Below are 25,341 nucleotides of genomic sequence, written 5' to 3' on the forward strand. Positions count from 1 at the left end.
TAAACATCTAGAATAGATTTATTAAGCCAGTCAAATACAAAAGGTCTCACATGTGCTTTTGCCTACAGCAAAACAAACAAAAAAAAACAAGGGCTACAAACCAAGAAATACAACTGCCAGTAAACAAAAGTGCACAACGTCTCCCTATACTTGCCACCAATCCGATTCGGTTCTCTTGTAACCTTGGTTATAAAAATGACGCTTTTATCTCAGATTCTGCACAATTTTCGAAGCCCTTCTAATGATTACATCCAATATGCAAGAAATCTTAGTGGTTATTCGGTTTGGGCATTGGTATGAATTTGAGACTGACTTAAAAAAAAAAAAAAAAATAGTTGCCTCCTGTGTATTAGAAAACTGCGTAACTGTTAGGTACTGCACAGGGCTTTAAAAAAAAATAGCACGAGATTATACAAGATACAGTGACATAAGTGGTCAAATAAAGTCATCGAAGTGTTTAATGAGATTAGGTCCATCGTCATGGTGAAAAGAAAGGTTTGTGTATGTGTGGTCTGACACAAATGTCAACAGCTACAATATATCGGAAATACACTAACATTGAGCAGCATTACTAAAAAGACAATGATTCACACTTAAGTCAATGCAACTATCAAAACAGCAGGTTATAAATAAATTATCAATCACAAATGTTTTTGGTATAACATCAAAATCCACCCCACCCCAAAAACAAAAGAAAAAAAAAAGTTTGTCTGCAACAACCACATTTGAACCAATTACACATATGGGAGGTTTCTATCACAATGTACTGTGGAAGTCTTCTCAAGTCAATTAACACTTACTTTGTAAATTCAGTGATTGAATTCATCTACGTTGTCGGCCATTGTTGGAATTTAGTTCATTCGGGGACCCTACAAGTCAACTTGTTGCAGATTACAACGTAAAAAAAAGCTTTCTGGGGAAACAAGGAGAGTGTTAAATATCCATTAGCCAACCTTAACAAAAGATTTCAGTTCATGTTAAAAAAAAAATAATCTAAATAGTTCATGTTTATATTCAGAATAGCCAAGTGTTCCACAAATAGCCTTATAAAACGCAAGTATAAACAACATTACAATAGGATATCTACAGTTCAGTAGGAAAATTATAGATCAAATCACACCTTTTCAAATCAAAACAAACTCATTTCATGCTACGACCCAATTTCCATTAGGTGGTGACACTTTAGTGCTTTCCGGGATCTATATTCTGTCGCTCCCTTTTCCCAAATCCCCCTCCTCCACCTCCACCTCCTCCTCCACCTCCTCCTCCTGATGCTGCCGCCGCTCCTCCTCCTCCTGCAGCTCCCCCTCCTGCAGCCGCCGCCGTGGACTGGTCTGCATGTAGACATAAGAAACAACACTGTTAATACACATTGGTGAACTTCCCTACACTTTGCTACTTTTGCATTTAAAAAATAAAAAACATATCTCACTGTCAACTGCTAATGGGCCAATAACTAACAAAGATTACAGCTAATTACATGTGAATGCTTTCGAAAAGTATTTTAATAAGCCTAACAGTGGTGAAAGGAAAGTCTACAAAAGCACAAGGAGCAGGTCCGCCTGCAGACATGACATCAATATGTGATGACTCACTGTAACAGCTTTGTTCTGACTACACAAGTGAATGCATTTCAATTTGTTTAATCATCAGTTGCTTTTCAGCTTCTCATGCCGTCAAAAATCTTAACCGTTCACCTGAAGCCAAGGTCAGACTCGTGTTGCTTCCAAAAATGTTTTGGCGTTTTAAAATTCTTGTTTAACACAAAAAAAAGGTGCCTCATGTATTGCACAGAGCAACAATGTTAGTGAGACCAAAACCTCCACTATGTGTTATTTTAGCAAGACCTAATTGGCTGTCGTTCCATTGCCAGGCCATACGAATATTGCGTTTTACCCCTTTTGGTCTTCGTTTTTGCAAGTATATTTTTTATTTTGACTAAATAACCTAAAACTAAACTGAATGTATGGTGTTCCACTGGGTTCAATTCTGGGGCCTCTTGTTTTCATTCTATCTGCTGCCCCTGGATACAATTTTAAGAAAACAGACCAATTATCTTTACATTTAATCAAAATAAGACATTTGTACACATCTGCTTTTACTTTAGAAAACAATTATGAACATGCCTATTCAGGATAGACTGATAATCGGCCAGGCATTTTGATGAATATCGGTATCGGCTTTTTTTTTTTTTTTTTTATCTGAAAGCCAAGATAAGGTCTAAAACAATTTTAATCTCAGGGGACTATTTACTTTAATTTTCAGTTATCTTTATAAGAGAGATGCTAACCGTCGGAACCTTCATTCAACATTAAAACAAAGAAATATGAAAGTTAAAGATTTCAGGTATTTTAAAATTTTGGAAAAATACATTTTTACTGTGGAAAACTATAGAGAGTTATGGTTTTTACTTGTTTAAGTTGCCATTTAACTTTTTAAGATGTACTAATAACCTTGGGAGCTACCCAAAAATTTTGTTAGAAATTTAAAAGGATGTCTGTTGTCTAAGATTAAAAAATAAACTACATTTTTGAAAAGTTGTTCAATAAACAAGCTTTAAGACATTACAACAAAGAATAGAAAAAATGAACATCAGCCTCCTTGACTACTAATAATCGGCATCGGCCCAGAAAGAACCATATCGGTTTCTCTCAAATGTTTATACATTTTCTAACATGTTATCGATCAAACGTACAGTGGGGCAAAAAAGTATTTGGCCAGTTTCCCATAGACTTCCTATTGGATTTTGCGATCACATTAAGATATTAACAAATATGTCGACAGATTACCCAATTATTAAAACAATGGTTAGTTGCATCCCCACTCCCCAGTTTACCCGCATTATCTGGTGCTGGTCGTGAACTTTCCCCCACCGCTCTGGCTCCTCTGGGCTGTAGAAATGACGACGACTGCCACGGAAAACCCTGAAAAGAGACAACGATGTCATCATTCAAACTACAAAATATATCAACATTATTCACCATCACCCCAAAAGTCCAAAGTCCCTGTCATCATTTAATAATATCCTCGTCACGCCGTATTAATTATGCGGAAGACCTAATGACATCATTCACGTGCTCCTCATAAGATATAAAAAGGGCAAAGAGAGCCTGGTTCTGTCCGTCAGACAGACATGAGGGACCTTTGGAGGACCCTTACCGGGGTAACAGGCTGGAAGTCTCGTACGGGGGGCGGAGCTGCGGCCGCGGCGCCTGCTGCATTGGGCATCCGGGGATGGAAGTGTACGGGCCAGCCCTCAATGCCCAGCGGTCCCACCTGCACAAAGGGACCAGAGTAGGGGGGGGCTGAGCGGGCCGTTCACTGAGCCTGACGCGGGGTCTGAGGTATGTTTTTCCTGCTGCTGCCCCTACGAGGGATCACAAGTACACATCTGATCCCCAATCGGTGCACGGATGCTAAACTGGGACCCGCCACCCACTGCTGAACCCCCGGATGCACTGGCAAGCAGGACGAGTGGAGTCAGGCTCTTGTCTGGACTGAGGACAACTTGGAGTGACGTCCACTGGTCACAAGAGGGCGCTAGTTCGTAAGATTAAAATCATGCAGGGGAAAAGTTTGGGGCTTTGGAATTGTCCTGACATTTTTTTTTTTTTGTAATTTATACTCCCTTTAAAAAAAATATTTAAAAAAATAAAAATAAAAATAATAATGATTAATAATAATAATAATAATAATAATAATAAATAGTATTTAAAAAAAAAACGCTTTCTCACGCCGGCACACGCTACCTGCTTGTGATGCTGCATCTGCAGTCTTTCGAGCTTGCATCGCTCCGTGTGCTCTCGCTGACACTCGCTCTGCGCCTGATGCAGCTGCAGGGGGCGACACAAGGCAGCGCAAACTTAGGCCATTGACTCGGCGAGAGAATACTCACTTGTCATCATTCCGGTCGCTCACCTGATTGGTCAAATTGGTGATCTGAATTTGCAGTCGCTCCACCTGCCGCCTCAGGTCTTCTTTTTCCTCGTTCATTCGCTCCCGGTCGCTGCGTTCTTTTCGGAAGTCTTCTTCAAAGATCTTCACCTGGTTTAGACAGAAACCAGAGATTAATTTTCATTTATTGATTGATTTGACCTCACTTTTATATTTATTCGGACCTGTTCTTTTAGAACAGCAATTTGGGTGAGTAGTTCCTGCTTCTTCAGGTTACTGGCTGCGTCCTGGCCAGGTGGTTGTTGGGAGGATGAAGGGGCATGCAAATTTAAGGCGTCTTCTAAAGCCTGGAAAAAAGAGGACAAGTTTTACATCTTAAATTTTGCAAAATGCTACCGAAGGCTCAAAATTGAATTTAAATCGACATCACACTGTAGTAGAATGCAATTTTCAAATCGCTGGTAGATTTCATTTAAAGGGGAAGTCAACCTTAAACATTTCTTGACAATGTTATATGTGACCTCACTAGTCTAAACATGACATTGTGATTAATATTACATTTGTGCAATATGAGTTATGAAGCAAAATCCAGCCGTTTTTATCCATCTCAGGGGGCGGCCATTTTGCCACATGCTGTCGACTGAAGATGACATCACAGTTGCTCAGGCAACAATCAATCACAGCTCACCTGTTTTCTGAAGCGGAGCTGTGATTGGTTGTTACCTGAAACCCGAGCAATAAAATGGTCGCCTAATATTTATACAAACTGCTTTTGCTGCTTAACTCATATTCCACGAACTATTTAGACTGGTGGGGCTGCATACAACCTTTTTTGGGGGTTGAATTCTCCTTTAAAATAATGGCCCAAGTCATATTTTGACCCCCCCCCCCCCCAAAAAAAATGGTCTTAATCATCTCCTCTGGATGCTGCCCACAACTTCTAAAATCCTTAAGCTATCTCACTGAGTGATGCAGGCTTGTGAAGAAGGTGTGAGCATTTAGCGTGTTTTGTTCAAGACTGCAAAACGTAAACACACTCGGCAGACCCTCGCAAACCGTTTTTATGCTCACAAAGAAATTTTGAACGTTCAAAATTTGATGGTGACAAGAAAAGCTGTTGGTTTGTGAGGGTCTACCGAATGTTTTGCAATTTTGCTCAGTGGCATACAACCCATAGTTAAAAAGATAATTCAATTCTACCTGTGGAATGAAATCTTGAATAAATATAAGCAGTATCGTGGATGATGGTTCATGTTTTCATATTATTTTTAGAACATGACAATATTTTATCCTTTTATTACAATGGGTGACAATTTGAAAAACAAATTCTATTGTTCAATTTTATTTGTTGATTAAAACAAATTGATTTTCTGATTTTTTTTTTTTCTTTTTTAATGCTTGCACTCAGACAAGCAAAATCCCACTGAATAGCTGTAGTAAGACTGTAAAAAGAAGAGCTGATGATGATTGGCCTCATCTAGTCATATGGAAACTTGTTTATGACAGCCAAAATTAAGACATAGTGGTGGGAGGTGTGTGCAGTTCCTAATAGTTCAGTACTATCAATATCTGCAAACATAAAGCTAGCATAGTCGTGTGATAGTGAATGCTTAAAAGACTGCAAGTCAAAGTGTTGAGACTCTAAATTAAGTTTTCATTTTAATTTATGACTCATTTACTTTTATTCTAGAGTAAGCATAACCTTTAAGACCCTACCATGTATGTATAATAAATTTAATATTGTGGTTATACAAACTAATTTATTGCTTGTATTTGGAAAAAAAAAAAAAAAAGATAGGAAGAGGGCTTTGAAAAAATAATGGCATATTAAATGGCAATATTGAGGGATTCATGATTTGGTCAGCCCTAAATAGCAAACCGATATCTTTCACTGACCCTGTTGAGTCGTTGGATTTCCTTCTCCTGATATTCTCGCTGTTTGCTGAGAGGCAACAGCTGGTCCTGCAGGTAGCGAACTTTCTGCTTCAACTCTGTCGTCTCGGTGTTTAGACACTCCTTCTCGCCCTGAAACACGAGCCCGACCGTTTTCAGAATGGCTGTTGTCCTTCGACTTGAGTTTTGAATTTGCTTCTGCTCACCTGCACGTTTTCAATCTTGGACTTTGCCAGCAGCAACTTCTTGTCGTAGTCGCGCTGCCTCTGCTCTCGCTCCGCCTCCAGTTCAAGGACGGTCTTCTGAGAGTCGGCCAGCCTCTGCCTCAGGTCAGTGATCTGTGATGTTCAGGTACAAGTATTTGCACTAATTATAATATCATAATATACTCTTGATGCTTAACAGAGTGTGTGTTATTCAAATAGGGATAAACATGAGCTCGGTAGTCAGGCAAATGTGTTATTGAAACAAAACCACAGTAACACATCTGCAATGTCATTCCTATTAACGTGTGAAATAACAGCAAGCCTATTGACGCAAATGGCTATCGATATGCTTCTGTGGTAAGCAACACGACGTGCCCATCACAGAGATGCTGCAAGTTTGTTTGCGATCCGGGGTGTGATTGCAGTTTGAGCGTCTCTCTCGTCTGCTCCCCCACCCCACCAATTGCACCACAGCAGCAGGTCAGCAGATACAACGGCGGTTAAGGGGAATTCTCACTGTGGTAAAGTATGCTCAGATAGCTTCGCTATTGCAAGAGTGTGTCTTTTCCACTCCAACAAAGCAAAGCAATCTGTCGTTTAAAAGCCAGCTGCCGTTTGTTCACTTTTCAAATTGCAAGTTTATTAACAAATTTCATTTAGCAACGTAAATTGAGAGCATCACAAGGGGTCAGAAATTTAATTTCGGACAAGCCGATGTTGCTGATCTATTTTATAATCATGGCTTGTTTTTTGGGGACAAATAAAGAGTTATACGTATTGTCAAAGGACAACTTGCCACAACACACTAATTTAGTAAATGGAGTAAGTTGTGGAAGGGTACAAAACAATAGGGACTAAATGGCCTTTTGTAAAAAAATAAATAAATAAAAATATAAAACGTTAATTTAACCAAAAATAAAACGTTAATTTAACCAAGGTTATTTTAGTTGACTAAACCTAATGAAAAAACTAAAACTAAAAAAACAATTTCGTTAACGAAATAAAATAAAAATAAAAATGCTTGTTAAAAAACGAAAACTTACTGAAACTAAATTTTATGTTTACAAAACTAACCATAATTATAGCAAAAATGTCATTTTTTTTTCATCTTTAGTAATTTAATGCATGAGCCTTTGGGGATTATTTTAAATAGATTAATTTTCATATTAACTGAAATTAGGACGTTTGAAAGTGTGTCACACAGAAGTAATGTCATTTAACAGCAGCCAATAGAAAAGCAACTTTTCCCATCGCGAGATGCTGTGACTATCGCGTGACCGGTAGCGAGACTGGGAAAATCTAACATGGCGGCGCTCTGCTGCTAAAATAGAATTAGCTTTATATTTCTAATTAAACCCGAATTTAATGATTAGATAAATTCGATTTTTTTCTTTTCTAAGAAAGATCGGAAATATTATCCAGTGTGGACGACCTCGAACGTTTTATTGACGATCATTTTTATAGCTGCGCGATGGATGAGCCGGCGGCTAGTCGGGATAATCCTTCGAAAAAAAAAAGGAAAAATGACTCGTCAACAGACACGGACGATTTAGCAACCGCCGACGTATCGGTGAGTATGCTGGATTCCATAAATAAAAAACTTGACGTCCTCTGTCTTATCCGCGAGGACGTCAAAGAATTAAAGGCAAGTTTGGAATTCGTTAGCCAACAGGTAAGCGATCTGCAATGCGATAACTCCGAGCTACGCTCCTCTCTCGTCGCTGTCACAGCCGAGTTGGAGACGATTAAAAAGGAAAATAAAATGCTAAAGGAAACGGTCTTAGATGTTCAATCCCGTAGTATGCGGGAAAATCTAATATTCTCAGGTATATCCGAAAATTCTCCAGATAATCCAGAGGGTGAGATAAAAAAATTCATGACATCATCGCTAAAGATCCCACAGGAGACGGTAAATAATATCTCTTTTCACCGTGTACACCGGCTCGGAGCTCGTAAGGGCAATAAGCCCCGTCCTATTATTGCTAAGTTCGAACATTTTAAACATAAAGAATTGGTTAAAAGTAAAGGACGGGAGCTCAAAGGGACATCTTTCGGGATGAATGATCAATTCCCAAGAGAGATAAACGAGCGGCGAAAAGTACTGTTTCCTATAATGAAACAAAATAGACAGGATGGTAAACGGACTTCGATGGTCGTTGATAAATTATATATCGACGGCCAGCTATTCCGAAACCCAACCTCGACCCCTTGGCTGTTCTAACTGACAATTGGTAGAGCCGAGCATTGTGTGATTATTTGACGTATGTATATGTATATGTATGTGTATGTATATGTGTATATATGTATATATATGTATATGTATATGTATGTATATGTATGGATAATGGGTTACGAAATAGAATATGAATTTATATTATGCATAGGCTATATAGTAATAATATTAATAATAATAATAATAATAATATAGAAATATATTCTTAAAAAAAATAAATTAATAATAATAATAATAATCTCGCTTAGGTCACCATTTACTGGTGTATTGTTATGTTGAATCCCCCACAGATTTCCTTCACACTCACTTCCCCCCACGTTTCTTCACTATTATACTTATCTACTTGCTATCTCTCTCTTTATATAAATTATATAAATTGCCTAATTACTCTTTTGCTATCCTACAATATGTTAATATTAATAAGCAGCTTATATAGATGTATACATAAGACTGAGTCTATATTGCTTGTATGCAGAAATTAGTTCTGGTCTCCTGGAATGTGTGTGGCGCTCGCTCCCAGGCAAAAAGAATAAAAATTTTAGACCATCTCTCAAAATTTAAGGCAGATATTTGTCTCCTACAAGAAACCCACTTACAAAAATCAGAAGAAAAATTATTTATAGATAAAAATTTTAGTCAAGTTTACTCTGCCTCCTATAATAGTAGACAAAGAGGTGTCTCTATACTTATACATAAGAATTTATTCTTTACTCTAAATAATATAGTAACAGATTTAGAGGGCCGATATATTATTATCCAGGTAACTATATTTAATAAAGTATATACAATTGGTAATTTATATGCCCCAAATAATGATGACCCTGATTTTTTCCATGAATTTTTTTCTCGGTTACTCGATTTAGCAACAAATTCTACTATTATTATTGGAGGTGATTTTAACACGGTCTTGAACCCGTTAATAGATCGTTCTAATAATACGATATATACAAGGCGATTACGATCCGCTAAAGTAATAGATGAATATATGGAGGATTTTGGCCTCAGCGATGGCTGGAGACTTCAAAACCCAACTAAGAAGGAATTTACTTTCTTCTCTGCTGTGCACCGATCATTCTCAAGAATTGATTTTTTCCTTACAAATAATTCTATTGTTGATAAAACTGCTATAAAAATACATTCTATAATTATAAGTGATCATGCACCAGTCTCCCTCACTCTACAAATTGACTCTACCTTTAAACCTCCCCCGATATGGCGTTTTAACATCTCATTACTGAAAGACGTAGAGTTTGATAAAATTATTAGAAGGGAGTGGGCAGATTTTTTGGAAATAAATGACTCTCCAAATATATCTCCATCTCTTCTCTGGGAAGCAGGGAAAGCGGTAATTAGAGGGAAAATTATATCATATTCAACTTATAAAAAGAAACAGGATCAAAAATTAGAAAAATACCTGGAAGATAAAATTAAACAACTAACGGATGAATATGTATTAAACCCAAATAATCAAATATGGATAGAACTACAGAATATAAAAATACAGTTAGATAACATGTTATCTAAAAAGACAGAGTTTATAATACAACAGTTGAGATATAATAATTTTGAACATAATAATAAATCAGGTAAATTCCTGGCAAATCAACTTCAACGGAATCGGGAAAAATCTCTTATAACGGCTATTAAAGATATAAATGGTGAATGCACACAATCACCAGAAGAAATTAACCATATTTTTTATAACTATTATCGAAATCTATACACAGAAATTAATAGACCTAACCCTGAATATATTGAGGAATTCCTAAACAGCTTAAATATACCTCAGTTATCTATTGAACATAAAGATATTCTCGATACCCCGCTTACTATAGATGAGTTGTATCGTGCTTTAGACAGTATGCCTAATGGCAGAGCACCTGGTCCAGACGGCTTTCCGGCTATATTTTTTAAACATTTCTGGTTAATGTTTGCTCCATTATTTCTAAGAGTAGTAACTGAAATTAAAAGTAAAGGTGATATACGTCAAGATATGAATATAGCAGCAATTAAACTTTTATTAAAGCCAGAAAAAGACCCTACCCTCCCGTCAAGTTACCGACCGATATCACTAATTAATACCGATATTAAAATTATCGCTAAGGCCTTGGCATCTCGATTAGAGACGGTAATCTCGACAATTATTCATAGTGATCAAACAGGTTTTATTAAAGGTCGTCATTCTACTAATAATATTAGGAGACTCTTTAACTTGATTAGTATGTCACAGCGGTATGATAAAAAGGCAGTTGTTATTTCGCTGGATGCAGAAAAAGCATTCGATAAAGTTAACTGGTCCTTCCTCTTTGCTGTCTTAAATAAATTCGGCTTCGGGGAGTCATTCATTCAATGGGTCTCAATATTATATGATTCTCCTAAAGCTACAGTTACTACTAATGGGATTACATCACAGAGTTTTACTTTACAAAGGGGAACAAGACAAGGGTGCCCAATTTCTCCTTTATTATTTGCTATATTTATTGAGCCGCTTGCATTAGCTATACGTCAGGATAGACGGATCCAAGGAATCCACTCCGGGACAATAGAACATAAAATTAATCTATATGCCGATGATATATTACTCTATTTAGAAGAACCTGCTATCTCGCTAGGGGAAGCATTTAAATTAATAACTAAATTCTCTCACTTATCAGATTACTCTATTAACTGGACAAAATCAACATTATTACCTATTACAGAAAATTCATGGAATCCTACAAGTCAGGATCCACACTACTCCTTTCCTACAGGTAATTTAAAATACTTAGGTGTTAAAATTTCACCTAAGTTAACTGAATTAACTTCTTTAAATTTTTCACCATTATTGGATAGTATCCGTAGTGACCTGGAGCGCTGGAATAATCTTCCGATCTCTTTAATAGGACGGATAGCTACTATAAAAATGAAAGTTTTACCAAAGATTAATTATTTATTTTCAATGATTCCATTTAAACCTACGTCTAACTGGTTCCAATCGCTGGACTCTGCTATCATAAAATTCTATTGGAATAAAAAAAAAGCCAAAATTAGTCTATCTACTCTTCAGGAAAGTAAATCTAAAGGAGGTTTAGAGGCACCAAACTTTATGTACTATTATCTAGCTAATCAACTACAATATCTTGTGCTATGGACACAACCCAACAGAGATACTAACTGTTGGTTGGAATTGGAGCAGAAGGATTGTAATAATCTTAGACTGTCAGATTTACTCTTTATTACAAAATCAATAAGACGACATAATTGTTTTAAAAACCCAATGATAGCCGCCACCCTGACTGCCTGGTGGAAGGCATTAGAAATTACAAACTCCCAATTGGCGCCCTGTGGGCTCTCTCCCATTTGGCATAACCCCGACTTTCAACTTAATAATCAGTCGTTCCATTTAAGCCTATGGGAGCAGAAAGGAATTACACACCTTCATCATCTTTTCTCAGATAATAAGTTTATATCGTATACAAACTTGGTCCAGAAATATGAAATAAAAAAGGGAAATTTCTTACATTATCTGCAAGTTAAAAATATGGTTAAGAAACAAATCCCAACACTTCAGGATACGCTCCAACTGCCTGTCTTAGCTAAAGATATTATAAAGCTTTCTCCAACAACAATAAAGAAAATATCAAAAATATATAAGTTATTTTTATACACAAATAAAACGTATTTACCGACTTTAAAATGGGAAAAAGACTTGTCTATAGTTCCGGAACCAGACTTTTGGACCCAAATCTGTGAAAATGTATTTAAAATGACCAAACAGACAAATTTGCAACTTATCCAATATAAGATACTTCATAGAACATATATTACACAATATATGATGAAAAAAATGGGACTCTCTGACTCCGACATTTGTCTCCAGTGCTCACAAAACACTGCCGATACTTATCTTCATGCTTTATGGTCATGTACTCCAGTGCTGCATTTCTGGACTAAAATCTTGGAAAAGCTCGCTGATATATTAAACTGTAGGCTTCCTTTATCTCCAAGACTGTGTTTACTAGGTGACTTAACAATAACTGAGCTACCATGTAAACAATCTCAATCTATATTTATAGCCCTTACTATTGCTAAAAAAATAATCCTTGTCAATTGGAAAAATAAACAATCTCTAAATATCGACCACTGGTTAAACTTACTAATAAATTATATCTCAATGGAAAAAATCTCTGCCTTAAATAAAAATCAAGTATCAAGATTTAAACAAATATGGTCTATGTACATAGAATATTTTAATCTCAATTTGGCAACTTAATCCTGCCAAGATTCTGCCTGTTAACGAGAGCCACCACATCGTTACAACTTCTGTTTTCGCTGCTCCTGTATTTGGTATTTTGTATCTGATTGTTTTTATTTTTATATAGTCAGGAACCTAGTTGCTGCTAGTGGGCTCGAGCATACCACACTATACGACACTATACTCAATAACTCCTTAAGATCTATTTCTAGTGGGCACTAAGCATCAACACTTGGTGTTACTGCATGCTAATTAGTCAATTTTCTTGATGCCGTCCCCTGTGGTCGGGCGGGGGTGGTTCTGCCCCCCCCCCCCCCGTTGTCTGCTCGGTGGCGGTTGCGTCTTGGCCGCTCCCTGGGCCCCCTGTGGGGTGCGGTGTTGGGGTGCTTCCCCTGGTGCCCGGGGCGGTGCCGTCCCGGCGCGGTCCGCTGCTCCGTGCCCGGCGGCGCGGTTCGGGGTGGGTGGGCCTCCGGTGTGCCCCGTGGTTCCCTCTCCCCTCCCCCTTCCTCCCCCCCGTCGCCTCTCCCTCCTCGCCTCCTCCCGCCCATCCTCCTCTGCCTCCCGGTCCCTTTTCCCTTGTCGCCCTCCCTCCTCCTCTCCCCTCCCGCCTCCTGCCCTGCAGCCGCCCTTTCGCCTTCTTGTCGTCTTCTCCCCGCTTCCCCCGCCCCCCCCCCTTCCCTGTCTGCCCTGCGGCCCCTCCCCCTCCCTCTCCCTGGGCCTGGGGCTCCCTCCCCGGCCCGGGCGTCGGGCTCCGGGGGCCGGGCGAGGGTTTGGGGCCTGCCCCACTCCGGTATAACTCCTGGCGCCCCGGGCGGGCTCCGGTGGCCGGTGGGCTGTCCGGTAGCCCTGCTGCGCTGGCTGTCCGCCCATTGTGGTGCCGGGTGGATGAGGTGGGGGGCGGCGGGGGGTGGGGGTGCTGGGGGGCGGGCGTGCCACCTACACCCGCCGGGTTGGGTGAGGCCCCGCTGGTCGCTCCTCTTACTCACTTCACTAGCTTGCACTATACACTTTGTAAATATACACATAGGGCACACAACACATTTCTTGGTGGGGTGGGGAAGGGTGGAAACACCGTCTTCACCCTTCAACTCCCCTCCAATTTTAATGCACCTCACGTCCAAGGGGAGGGGTGAGTTGGGGCGGGGAGCCATCAGAGGGGATGGACTGCAGTGCCTGGCAGCGCTGTGGTCCCCCCCATTTGTGTCCCTGCCCCACCACTTTGTCCCTCCATTCCCTTTTTTAATGCACCACACATATACATATTCATTTTTTGGGGGGGGATACGGGTGTGTCGGAGTAGGGGAAATTTTTTCCCTCTGCTCCGACTCACCTGCTCCCAATTTTAATGCACCACACGCACACACTTGTATATACACTGGGTGGGGCCACATTCACGGTGTAAGGGTAGAGCTCGCCAGTCGGCGAGCTGGCGGACTCAGTAACAGGGTTAGGTGTCACTTGTACTCTGGCGTGACGACCGGGGCCTCTCCCCACCGGGCTCGGTGTTCTGGTGTCCCGCCTTCTCCCCTGGTGCTTCCTCCTCTGCTTCCCCCCTCCCGCCGCTGTGCAAATCTCGCGCGGCTGGAGGTGGGGTGGGGTGGGCACATCTTCCCTCTCTGCGCTGCTGCCCGGTGCCGGTTTCCGGGGGGGGGTGGGGGGTTCTCGCGGGGGGCCGGGTTCGCGGGGGGGGGGGTGGCGGCCGTCGGGGGGGGGGCGGCTTGTTTGGGGGGGGGGTGGAGGTATGGGTGGGTGGGGGGTTGGGTGCTGGGGGTCGGGGTGTGTTCGGGGGTTTGGGGGTCGGGGGTGGTGGGGCCTGGGTCGTGGTGGATGGCGGGTTTGGGTGGGGTGCGGGGGGGTCGTGGGGGGATGGGGGCTGGGGACCGGTGGGGCGCTGTGGGGGCCCGCTGGGCCTCGTTCTGCGGCCTTGGGCTCGGGGGTGTGGGCCGGGGCTGGGGCGGGGGTGTTCCGGGTGTCTGGGTCGGCTCGCCGACCGGTGTCCGCTCGGGTGGCTTGGGGGTGGCCTTGGTGCTGCCGCGGCCTGGGGATTCCGGGGGGGGGGGGGGTGCTCGCTTTGCTGGACCGCGGTTGACGGCTTCTTTCTTTGGTGGTGGTCCTTATGCATGCCAGATCCGTCGCACCAGCATCTACTGAAACTCAACAGAAGTACCCTCTCCCTCCCACAGCCCCTTGAATCAGTTGGTGCTGGTGTCTGTGGTTCTCACTTTGCTTTATCTATCCTTCCCTCCTTCCTCTCTTTAGTTTTTCCTCTGGTCACTTGAGATCTTAATTTATTAGAAGTATGAGGTTTCTGGGGTTGGCATAAGACTCCGGTTTTGTAACCACGCAGGAGGGGTCTTGTTGGTGCTGGACTTCACTTTGATGGATTGGATGTACTGGCTTCTATTGATCTCACTCTGCCTTATCGATCCTTCCCTCCTTCCTCTCTTTAGTTTTTCCTCTGGGCTCTTGAGATCTCGCTAAATTTGCTGGAATTTAGAGGCTTCCGGGGTTGGCGTAAGACTTTGATTTTGTAATCATGGGGAAGGCAGGAAGTGTTTGGTCGGTGCTGGATGTCACTTTGATTTACCTTTCTTTTCTCTTTATTTCTTTTTTTTTCTGACCTTTTCTCTGGTCTCCTGACCATTTAAATCTCACGACTCTGGCAAGATTCTGAAGTACCTGGTTAAGGCGAAGGGTAATGGGATATTTATAAGGTTTTAGGTGAATGAATGAGTATAAATTTATACGTATTTGCACGCACGCACACGCACGCACGCAAACGCACGCAAACGCACACACGCAAACGCACGCACGCAAACGCACGCACGTAAACGCACGCAAACGCACGCACACATACACACACAAAAAAAAAAAAAAAAAAAAAAAAAAAAAAGAGCAATGATGACAAGACGTTGAATCGGTAAGACTACCGAATGAACAATTCTGAGCTCTTAAATAAAAAAAAAGAAAAAAAAAAAGAAAAAAAAAAAAAAAAAAAAAAAAAAAGAAAAGCAACTTCAGATGACAGCGCTCCCATACTGTTTTTTTTAATATTGCGCACAAGTAATTTAGAAAACTAAAACTAAGCATTTATTAAATAACTAAAACTAATAAAAATTAACAAAACCACCCTGAAAACTACTTAACTACATTTTAAAAACAAAACTCAAAATGAAATAAAAACTAACTAAAATGAAAAATCTAAAACTATAATAAAGATTCCTTTCACCCTCCTCAGTCGTTCCTGTACCTTCTGTTCAAACTGTGACTTCATTGAATTCCACTGAATGTCCCACTGCTTATTCACCTCCAGTACCTGTGCAGCACATGACACAAAACAAATGAGCATATAGTGAACTCTTAATATACTATGAAATAATATCAAAAAGAGGAAGAGACTCACATCTTTTCTTTGCTTCTCGAGGAGTTTGATCTTCTTTTCATAAACCTCCACGTCACAAGGTTTGTTTGGGCTTTTCTCAGCAGCTTTTCCACTCTGGGGGCACACACATTTATTCCTACATTACATAAACCCCACCGGGGGATGCTTCGTACAAGGGGAACAACTGAATCAGTGAGTTTAATGGTGATAATGTTATGTTGTTGGGGAAAGATCATTGACCTTAAGTCAAAGGTCAGTTTGATTTTTTTTTTTAGGAATGATTTATATTCCTATGTATGCTGTTAGTGTATAATAACAACAACAATAATAATTACAATAATAATAATAATATGTTTTGTCACTATGTATGTAACAAAGTGTATTGATGACGTTTTAGCTCAATCATTTCATTTTCGCTACCTTCTGAGGGGTGGAGGCTTCTATCTTCGGTCTCACCGTGGCACATTCCTCTTTAACCGGCTCATCTTTGGTGTCGGGAGCTTCAGTGTCAGACGCTGCCGTGGATGATGATGACGACGATGACGCTGCTGCAGCTGCTGCTGATGTTGACGCAACTGCTGCTCCTCCTGTTACAAGTTCCTTCAGTTTCTGATTCTCCTGCCTGAAAACACCGGTACAATGAATTTGAGCCAGAACTTTGAATTCTAGAGTTTGGTCCAGCTTCAGGGTGCGTTTCGGTAATAACCAACAATGCCAAACAGGCGTAACGACGTCTGTGATATTCCCCTACAAAAGTGAAAGCATGCCAAACAGGCACGTAACCCGAAGATATGGGGAACTGATCATGCGATAAGGGCCACAACTCGTATGTATTTTCGTGTCAAATGACTGCGGGTTTGTTTGTTTGATGATAATTTAAAGTTTCATATGTGTTCAGAGTTTCCCAAAGCTCAAGAAAGCAGAACTGTCAATTAGAACCAACCACAATCATAAATAATTTTTAAAAAAACAAAACACCCCCCTTTAGTGTCTCTCTCAAAAATGAACATGATGTTTCCATACGGCTCTTGCGTTAGTACAAATATACTAACACTTTTTTTTTTTTTTTTATTAAATTACTCAACAACATACTTTATATTGAATAAACAACCTCAAAGTGCTACAGCATAAAAAAAAAAAAAATCATACTAAAGATTGTTTTTATAAATAAAGATGACCTAAGTTCGTTGTTGAAAAGAAAATTACCAACAGTAAAAGCATCACAAAGCACCGCCAAATTAAAAGAGAGGGTAAAAACATTACCTCAGCTGTTCCAAGTCTCGATTCCTGATCTGGTGATCCTCTTCCATTTTCTTCCGGAGCTCATTGTTCTCCTCTCTGAGCTGTTCACACAGAGTCTGCGCAAAAAAAAAAAAATTAGATAGAATTCATTCTCAATATGTTCTGCATCATCTAGCTGACAACACTTTTAAGAGATTGTTGAGTGAAAGACTACATGACCAGAGTTAAGAAATGTCACAGTCTTATAAAGTACACACACGCACAATCCTTCCTGTGACGTACAACAGTTTTTCCCCCCCTGTAATTTGCATAAACGACCAAAATCGTGGTATGAGCCTTCAATTGTACTAAAACATACTAATTTATTTTAATGTTGTTTAATCACCTGTTACTATAAATCACTTGGTTACTTTGGAAATGCTGTATAAATTATAGAAAAAAATTACAGTATATAATATAGAGTATATTTCATTTATTAATTTATTTAGTTAGTTAGTTAGTGTCTAGGTAAGTTCGTGTTTAGCCATCATTGTTTCTTGAAAGATAAAAACTTAAGGTGATAAAGCCACAGATTAGTTTGCAATACTGTTGTAATCCGATTTATGACGTACTTACTTATAGAATTTTGCTTAGTTTCCATAGCGAATGCTTAGAACGCTGCAAGTGTTAGTAACAACTGTAATTCAAGTAGATAAATAAAATGGGTCATAATCTGATAGTGTAAAACAGATGAATTTATTTGCTATTTATATACGGCTACAATGCTATACTAGCTCAGAATGCAGAAAATTGCCATGTCAACTACATCGCTTATGTTGGAACTTGGTGCCATTAAAAAAAATTAAAAAGAATTGCCGAACCAATCAAGTTTTTCGGGAATCGTAAAAGCTCAACTGACCCAATTTCATTCTTGACGCCGAAAACGTTTTTGCTCATGGTCACCCGCGTACCTGTAGGAGCGACGTCCTCAGTTCATTCTTTTGGACTTTAGAGGAAAGATGGTGAAACTCCACAGCCATTCGGCCCAGGTGAGCCAGCAGCTGGTTTGGATTGGACTCCTCGGCGAATATGCTGAAGGAGCTCTCCAATTTCTTCAGCTGACTCGCCAGCTCGACGTTCTCCTGAGGCAAGAGGGGGATGACTCCGACTGCCGACCGGGCCTGAAATTACACGCGCCCACACGTCAGACAGTCCATCAATCTTTCCTTTCAAGATGAATCAGTATACATAATATAAATTTCAAAAGGAATCAAGCTGGAGGAGTCATAGTGCTACTATTTCTGTCAAACCAGTTCAGCTGGTTGGAGGGGGAGGAAAAAAAAAAAAGCAAATGATGGAAGCAGACCACACAGCATGACTAATAAGCCAACCACAAATACACAGGTCACGTGGTATTAGTAGTTATTTTAGAATATTAACACGTTCACATTTTTACACCTTATACGTCTGTCATATCGGACGACCACATTCCTTTGGATGCAGCATGTGACTGAATCATGTGTGATTCCAGTCACTAAAAATCTTGGACTTTCCCCTGGTTGACTCAGGCTATAATTGGCAGTATTGAATGAGTTACAGGGTTACTTCATCAGGATGTTTCTATTGTTGGGAAAATGGTCACATCAGAGTAGATGAGACATTTGACACAAACATTCTACTTCTAAAATGAAACTAAAAGTGATCAATGTCAAAATAAAATTGATACATACAGTCAAGGCATCTGACGTTCTCCTGTCCATATTGACCACTTCGAACTCTGATAAGGCGTCCTGTAAAAGGCTACGCGTTAGGTAAGGTCAATAAAAGTTCCACCAGTTGCAACCCTCCCAAAGTCCACACTCACGTTAAGTCTGTGGGCCTGCGCGGCCCTCGCTAAACAGCTTGCATCGGCTTCTTTCGGCTCAGCGGCGGGATGCAAACAAGGTTTACCTTGACGCGGGGCGAAGGGGAAGACTGTCAACGCCATAGTCGTGTAGCTATAGCAGTGGAAATCCACAAATATGAAAATGAACGAGGCCTACTTTGCGTTTCAGTCGGCGCGTGCCCGCCCACGCACAGACTGGCGGCGAAGCTGGACGACTTGAGGGCCTCGTTGTCTCTCACAAGCTCCTCCACGCGCTGGCGAAGCCGCGACGCTTCTAATTGAGACTCTTCGAGCAGGTCGCCTGCACAGAAACGGCCGTTTAGTTTCACAAAGATGGAAGTATGTCAGCCACAACAGTAACACTCCTTACATGAGTCACAGGCAGGCAATGTCATAGTCAAAAACGACCCATGTGCAGGTTTTACTACATTTTTGTTTTTAATTGCTGCATGCCAGTTGCTCCCGACTGTATTTGCATCATTTGCACGTGAAAGCTTCTGTTATGTCAGAAATTGTCATGCGAGTGCGACGTATGACCGATTTCGTGGAATTTTGACATTTGATGACTTACCACGGTTCTGATGGTTATGGATTTTCATTATGGTTAGTTTTTATTTTGTTTTTGACTTTTGTTTTTAAAATTCAGTTAGTTTTAATCAGTTTTACAGCAGGGTTGCTAGTTTTTATTTTTTCCAAAAATGCTTCATTTTAGTATTTAGTTAATTTTCTTATATGTGGAGCCATACTGTAATTCTGAAAGACAAAAAAAAGTTGTAGTTAGCTCTAAAACATTAACTGCAGTTAGTTTTTTTACGCGCTCTCATTTTTTTAACGTTATTTTGATATTTATAATAACCTTGTCTCCGACAAAGCATTCTAAAAACAAAATACTCTGCTGTTAAACTACAATATCAATTTTAATGAATGCTGTGACAGTTATAAATGGAGGGCACTTACGTAGCACTTTTATCTCCGCCATATGGTGCTCAAAGCACTTTACAAAGGCTCATATTCACCAATGGGTGACTGCTGTCATGTAAGGCACAACCCAAGTCCACGGAGGGCAAATTGGGCATCTTGCAAAAAGGACATTTTCACATGGTCAAGGTTGAGAATCGAACCCACAACCTTCGTCTCAATTCTATCTTGCTGACGCTCTACTTTAAAGTTTAAACAAAAAAACAAAACAAAATACACCGTAGCAAACACAAATAATTCTGGTCTAACTAGATTGCTAAAGTAAAGCAAAACTGGTTAACGCTAAATTACAAGTCATTAAAGTCTGGCATTGAACAAGAAAACACCCAACTCTATTACGCAGAACGCACTAATTATATACAATTAACAATAAGTTTTCAATTCATTTGAACGGCCCTTCCAAGCACAACAGACATCAAAGATGCTCACCTAGGCTCTTAAGACCCTTCATCCTCTCTCTCAACATGCTGTTCTCCTCCAGGAGCTGCCGATAGCTGCTTCCTCCTGCAGCCTCATCCCTGGCCTTGACATCACTCCCACCCGGATCGTAGATGCGGTACGGGCCTTTTCCTTCCATTGTTCGTTCACTTGCTAAGCATATTGCTCAAAACTGAAAAGAACAGATTAAAAAGTATTTCATTAAAAAGTCATTGTCTTAATGAGGTAGATATGGGAGCAAAAGGGTGCAAAACAAAAACACTAAAACAATACAAAGTTTCTCCATCCCTTTGGTCACTGATCTGTGACGATCATGTTTGATAACAATGGAAAAAAGCACTTACTATAGACACACGTTTGCACAGTGTGGTGACTTTAAAAGCAGTATTCCTAGTTCTCTCACTCTTAACAAGAAATCGACTACAGGCACAGTTTAAATGATGTCAAATATACTTCAAAGAGTGGTTATAATTTTTACAGTATTCAACGGCAGCACTGCGCGAATCGTGTTTTCTTTCTTAACACAAAGGATCACCATGTCAAAGGATGCCGACCACAAAAAAAACCTAACATACATACATACACATACAAACGCTCCAAAAGAACACATACCTAGGAGCGTCGACACAAAGCAGCTAACTAACAGCTACCTTGATTGTTGTTTGATTGTTAATATTAGTTTAACGCTGTTGTCATGCAAATGCCTAGCAACATTTAGCTAACGGCTAGCTAACGCTGGATAACAATGGGAGGCAGGAAGCAGCTCGCTTCTTTTTTTTCTTTTCAAACCCCTCTTCAGTCACTTTTATCAAAGCGTCAGAAAGAGTAGAGAAACCTGACAAAGCAACAAACAAAGCGGCGTCTTTTGCCAGAATACCTTTCCGCTAGCAGTGGCCTCTCGTCTCTGTGCCCAGACATCTACTGCGGAAGTGGTCTGCTGCTCGATGCCGTAACATGGGAAATTCCACCTTGCAACGTTTGATGTAAACAGCGATGACTGACAGTCAACGCGGCCAATCAGAGCACAGAGAGGAGGAGCCACCGAGCCTTCGACATAAACTATTCAGTTTTTCGCTCCTTGTTACTTTCTATATTCATTAAAATAAACATGTCACACAGTCCTACATGTTTCATATTTTATACAGATATTTTTACAAGATGTTTATTGAAGTCGTGGTTTTGAATTGAAGTAAAACTGGATTAAGGTGACTTGATTTGAGAGAAAAACTCTTGACTTGATTTGCTCAAGACGAAAAAAACAAACATTTACGTGTTTATGAAATAAAATAAAAACAGCGCTTTAAAAAAGTGAAACTGACTGAATACATTTTATGTTAAACTAACTAACTCTAATTATAGCAAAAATATCCTTGTTTTTTACTCTTTATGAAATAATTAGTATTTGTTTGGGTATTTTGAATGCATTTATTTTGGTTTGAGTGCAGCCATACAAAAGAATATGGTCAAACGGTCAATTAGTAATTGTAGACTTTATTACACAATACTTAGTGACGTTTTGTCTTGCTTTTTTATCTTGGACAAGTAATGATACTATCCATCCATCCATCCATTTTCCAAAATTAAACTAAATTGAAGCATTTTTGAGAGCTAAAAGTTAATAAAGATGAACACACCTACTCTAAAAACTAATTAAATCTAAATGAATTCCAAATAAAAAGTCAATAGGCCTACAATATAGAAATTAACTAATGCAAAATCTATTATAACTCTGACCTCAAGTCATCGCTTTTTTCCCCCCCGGCTATAAACCGGTCTGCTTATCGTTATTCTTTTCAATGATGACCATTTGAATTCCATGAAACGGTCTCAATTTCTTCACTCGCTTCAAATAAATTTGGAGGGGGAAACAGTTTGTAATGGGGGCTTCGAAGATTGCATCAAGCATTTCCACTGAACTATAAAGATCAGTACGATAAAGGCCAGCTCAACAATTTGTCATGCATTTGTCACCAGGATGTAAAGAGATGCATATGAAATAGTCATTCAATACTTCCTGCTGTGTGAAATCATGTACTAATTGCAAATCGAGGCTACAGTACTTCGAATCTCCGTCACAGTTTTAACATTTACCTCGAGCCTGCATCACTAGTGCATAAACATTTTGTCGTACATTGACTGTAAAAGGCTGAAAAATATGTTCTAAATTGAAAATATACACAAGACTGACATTTTGGAACACCGTCAATCCTGTGAGTGAACATATATGGATAGTTTAATGCAACAGTGACATCTTGTGGGAATTATCAATACACACACACACACACACACACACACACACACACACACACACACACACACACACACACACACATATATATCCATCCATCCATCCATTTTCTTGACCGCTTATTCCTCACAAGGGTCGCGGGGGCTGCTGGCGCCCATCTCAGCTGGCTCTGGGCAGTAGGCGGGGGACACCCTGGACTGGTTGCCAACCAATCGCAGGGCACACAGAGACGAACAACCATCCACACTCACACGCACACCTAGGGGCAATTCGGAGCGCCCAACTAACCTGCCATGCATGTCTTTGGAATGTGGGAGGAGACCGGAGTACCCGGAGAAGACCCACGCGGGCACGGGGAGAACATGCAAACTATATATATATATATATATATATATATATATATATATATATATATATATATATATATATATATATATATATATATATATATATATATATATATATATATATATATATATATATATATATATATATATATATATATATATATATATATATATATATATATATATATATATATATATATATATATATATATATATATATATATATATATATATATATATATATATATATATATATATATATAGCCGAGTGGTTAGCACGTCGAGTGGTTAGCACGTCCGCTTCCCAGTTCTGAGGTCTCCGGTTCGAGTCCAGGCTCGGACCTTCCTGGGTGGAGTTTGCATGTTCTCCCCGTGCCCGCGTGGGTCTTCTCCGGGTACTCCGGTCTCCTCCCACATTCCAAAGATATGCATGGCAGGTTAATTGGGCGCTCCGAATTGTCCCTAGGTGTGCTTGTGTGTATGGATGGTTGTTCGTCTCTGTGTGCCCTGCGATTGGTTGGCAACCAGTCCAGGGTGTCCCCCGCCTACTGCCCAGAGCCAGCTGAGATAGGCGCCAGCAGCCCCCGCGACCCTTGTGAGGAATAAGCGGTCAAGAAAATGGATGGATGGATATATATATATATATATATAAAGTTTTTTTTTTTTTTTTTTTTTTTTACAGGTTTTTGTTTATCAGTAGCCTATATATTACAATCATAGTTAGTCTGTAGGTAAAAAAAAACAAAACAAAATCTTATTTAAAACACAGGAAGCCTCCACATAACTTGTCTGCAAAATTACCAACGTAGTGGCGCCAAACACGTTTCTCCTAAAATTGTCAAACAAAGTCAACAAAATGATTTTTTTTATCAAACTGGTAAATAGTAGCAGGGCAGTAAACAAGTTACATTTTAAAAGAGACTGAAGGCCGTAAACGCAAGTAGGCCAGCCCACCTTTTTTTGCATTTCCTAAGCAGCAGCTGACAACCTTAAATGTAATGTAATTCTTGTCTTTTGTTAACTTCTTGAGCAAAATATTTCATTTCATCCCTTCATGTAGCATGGAACACATGAATAATTATAATTCTTTACTGTAAACTTGGACCTAACATTCTGCTGACATGTTAGTGGTTTGGAAAATGATTTATTTTTATTTTTTTTTTCAAATAATCAATTTCAAATAATGAATAAAAATGAGTTGTGAACTTTGTAGTGCAGCATATTAAAAGCTAGAAAACAATATAAAATACACAATGTATTTCTTCAACAGACTGTACTAGCATGTTATGTCAAAGAATAGACACAATTCAATAACATAAACATGTGACATGTGACTTCTTGCCGCCTATAATTTAGAAGACAGCACAAATGAACAAACAGACATTTAGCAACAGAGATCAAACATATTAATCAACTCACCCACTCATTTGGCTCGTGTCTGAGAGGCATGCACTTTTTAAGGAAACTGGTGAATGGGGGGAAGCAATTTCACTGTGAGACGTGGGGAATTCCCATAACCCAGCAAAATGGCCTCGCACTGAAGGCTCAGTGTGAACAGAACATCCAACTTTGTGTTCTTCCTTCGGGGAGTGACGCAAGTTGAAGCACATATTGAAAATAAACATATATTTGGGTTTAATAAGTGTGGCCTTAAGACGAGTGGAGGCCATTAAAAACAAATAATTAGTAAGAGGCTTGGTTAGTAGTTATCAGGTATGATCTTTGACACCCTCGAATGCCAAAACAAGCCTGATGCTAGAGCTATACATTCTCCGTTGTAGTTCATATACTGTACACATAAGCGCATGTGCGAGTGCAGCTGCTGCAGCTTTTCTTTGTTAAAAAGAGGAAAAGAAAAAAAAAAAAGACATAGCGAGGAAATCCCCTGCAGAAAGCCAAAATCCAAGGCAAAAAAAAAACAAAAACTGCTGCAGCTAGTTGCACGTCTCGGCCTGTTTGTCTCCATTCAGTGATCTCAAGACTGATTATAGACGAAGTCTTTATAATACTGCATTTGGAGATGCATTTTTCACAAATTGCTTATTTTCTTTTATAACTCCCCAATCATTCAATTTTGATGTTGACATGCAATTTTATTATTTTTTATTTTATTATTATTATTTTTTATTCTATTCATGCACTTTTTCAATCGCATGCACACATGCAATTATTTGGCAGCACATAGCAAACTATAAAGCGGTATTCACTTAGAGGGAGTTTCCTCACGGTAACATTGTTCCCGTTCTGCTTCTTACATTGTGTCATCGTGCCAGTATCAACACAATAAATTAATAAACTGCCCGCAAATATGCAAATCAGAGCACTACTCATTATTGTTACATGATGTGGTGAAAACGGAATACACGTGTGCAAACATTCAAG

At 39.8% G+C, this 25,341-nt stretch overlaps 1 protein-coding gene across 3 annotated transcripts; it reads right to left on the bottom strand.

Moving 5' to 3' along the window:
* tnip1 (TNFAIP3 interacting protein 1) lies at positions 1-25,210 on the bottom strand. Of its 3 annotated transcripts, none has more exons than XM_077532906.1 (18): positions 24,379-25,210; positions 20,356-20,536; positions 19,106-19,249; positions 18,928-19,013; positions 18,794-18,853; positions 18,035-18,244; positions 17,106-17,200; positions 16,263-16,464; positions 15,864-15,956; positions 15,711-15,776; positions 5,994-6,125; positions 5,791-5,919; positions 4,119-4,241; positions 3,919-4,044; positions 3,750-3,833; positions 3,160-3,276; positions 2,837-2,924; positions 1-1,334 (listed from the first exon to the last, which is right to left on the bottom strand). In XM_077532906.1, exons 2-18 carry the CDS (start codon positions 20,501-20,503, stop codon positions 1,183-1,185), a joined length of 2,055 nt encoding a protein of 684 aa, XP_077389032.1. In that variant the 5' UTR covers positions 20,504-20,536; positions 24,379-25,210; the 3' UTR covers positions 1-1,182. The 3 variants fall into 3 exon arrangements, with proteins under 3 accessions (XP_077389032.1, XP_077389031.1, XP_077389033.1); XM_077532905.1 differs by lacking the exon at positions 24,379-25,210 and adding an exon at positions 21,242-21,330; XM_077532907.1 differs by lacking the exons at positions 3,160-3,276; positions 24,379-25,210 and adding an exon at positions 21,242-21,330.
* Positions 25,211-25,341: the final 131 nt, after the last annotated feature.

Source organism: Festucalex cinctus, chromosome 9, assembly GCF_051991245.1.
Source record: "Festucalex cinctus isolate MCC-2025b chromosome 9, RoL_Fcin_1.0, whole genome shotgun sequence".
NCBI lineage: Eukaryota > Metazoa > Chordata > Actinopteri > Syngnathiformes > Syngnathidae > Festucalex > Festucalex cinctus.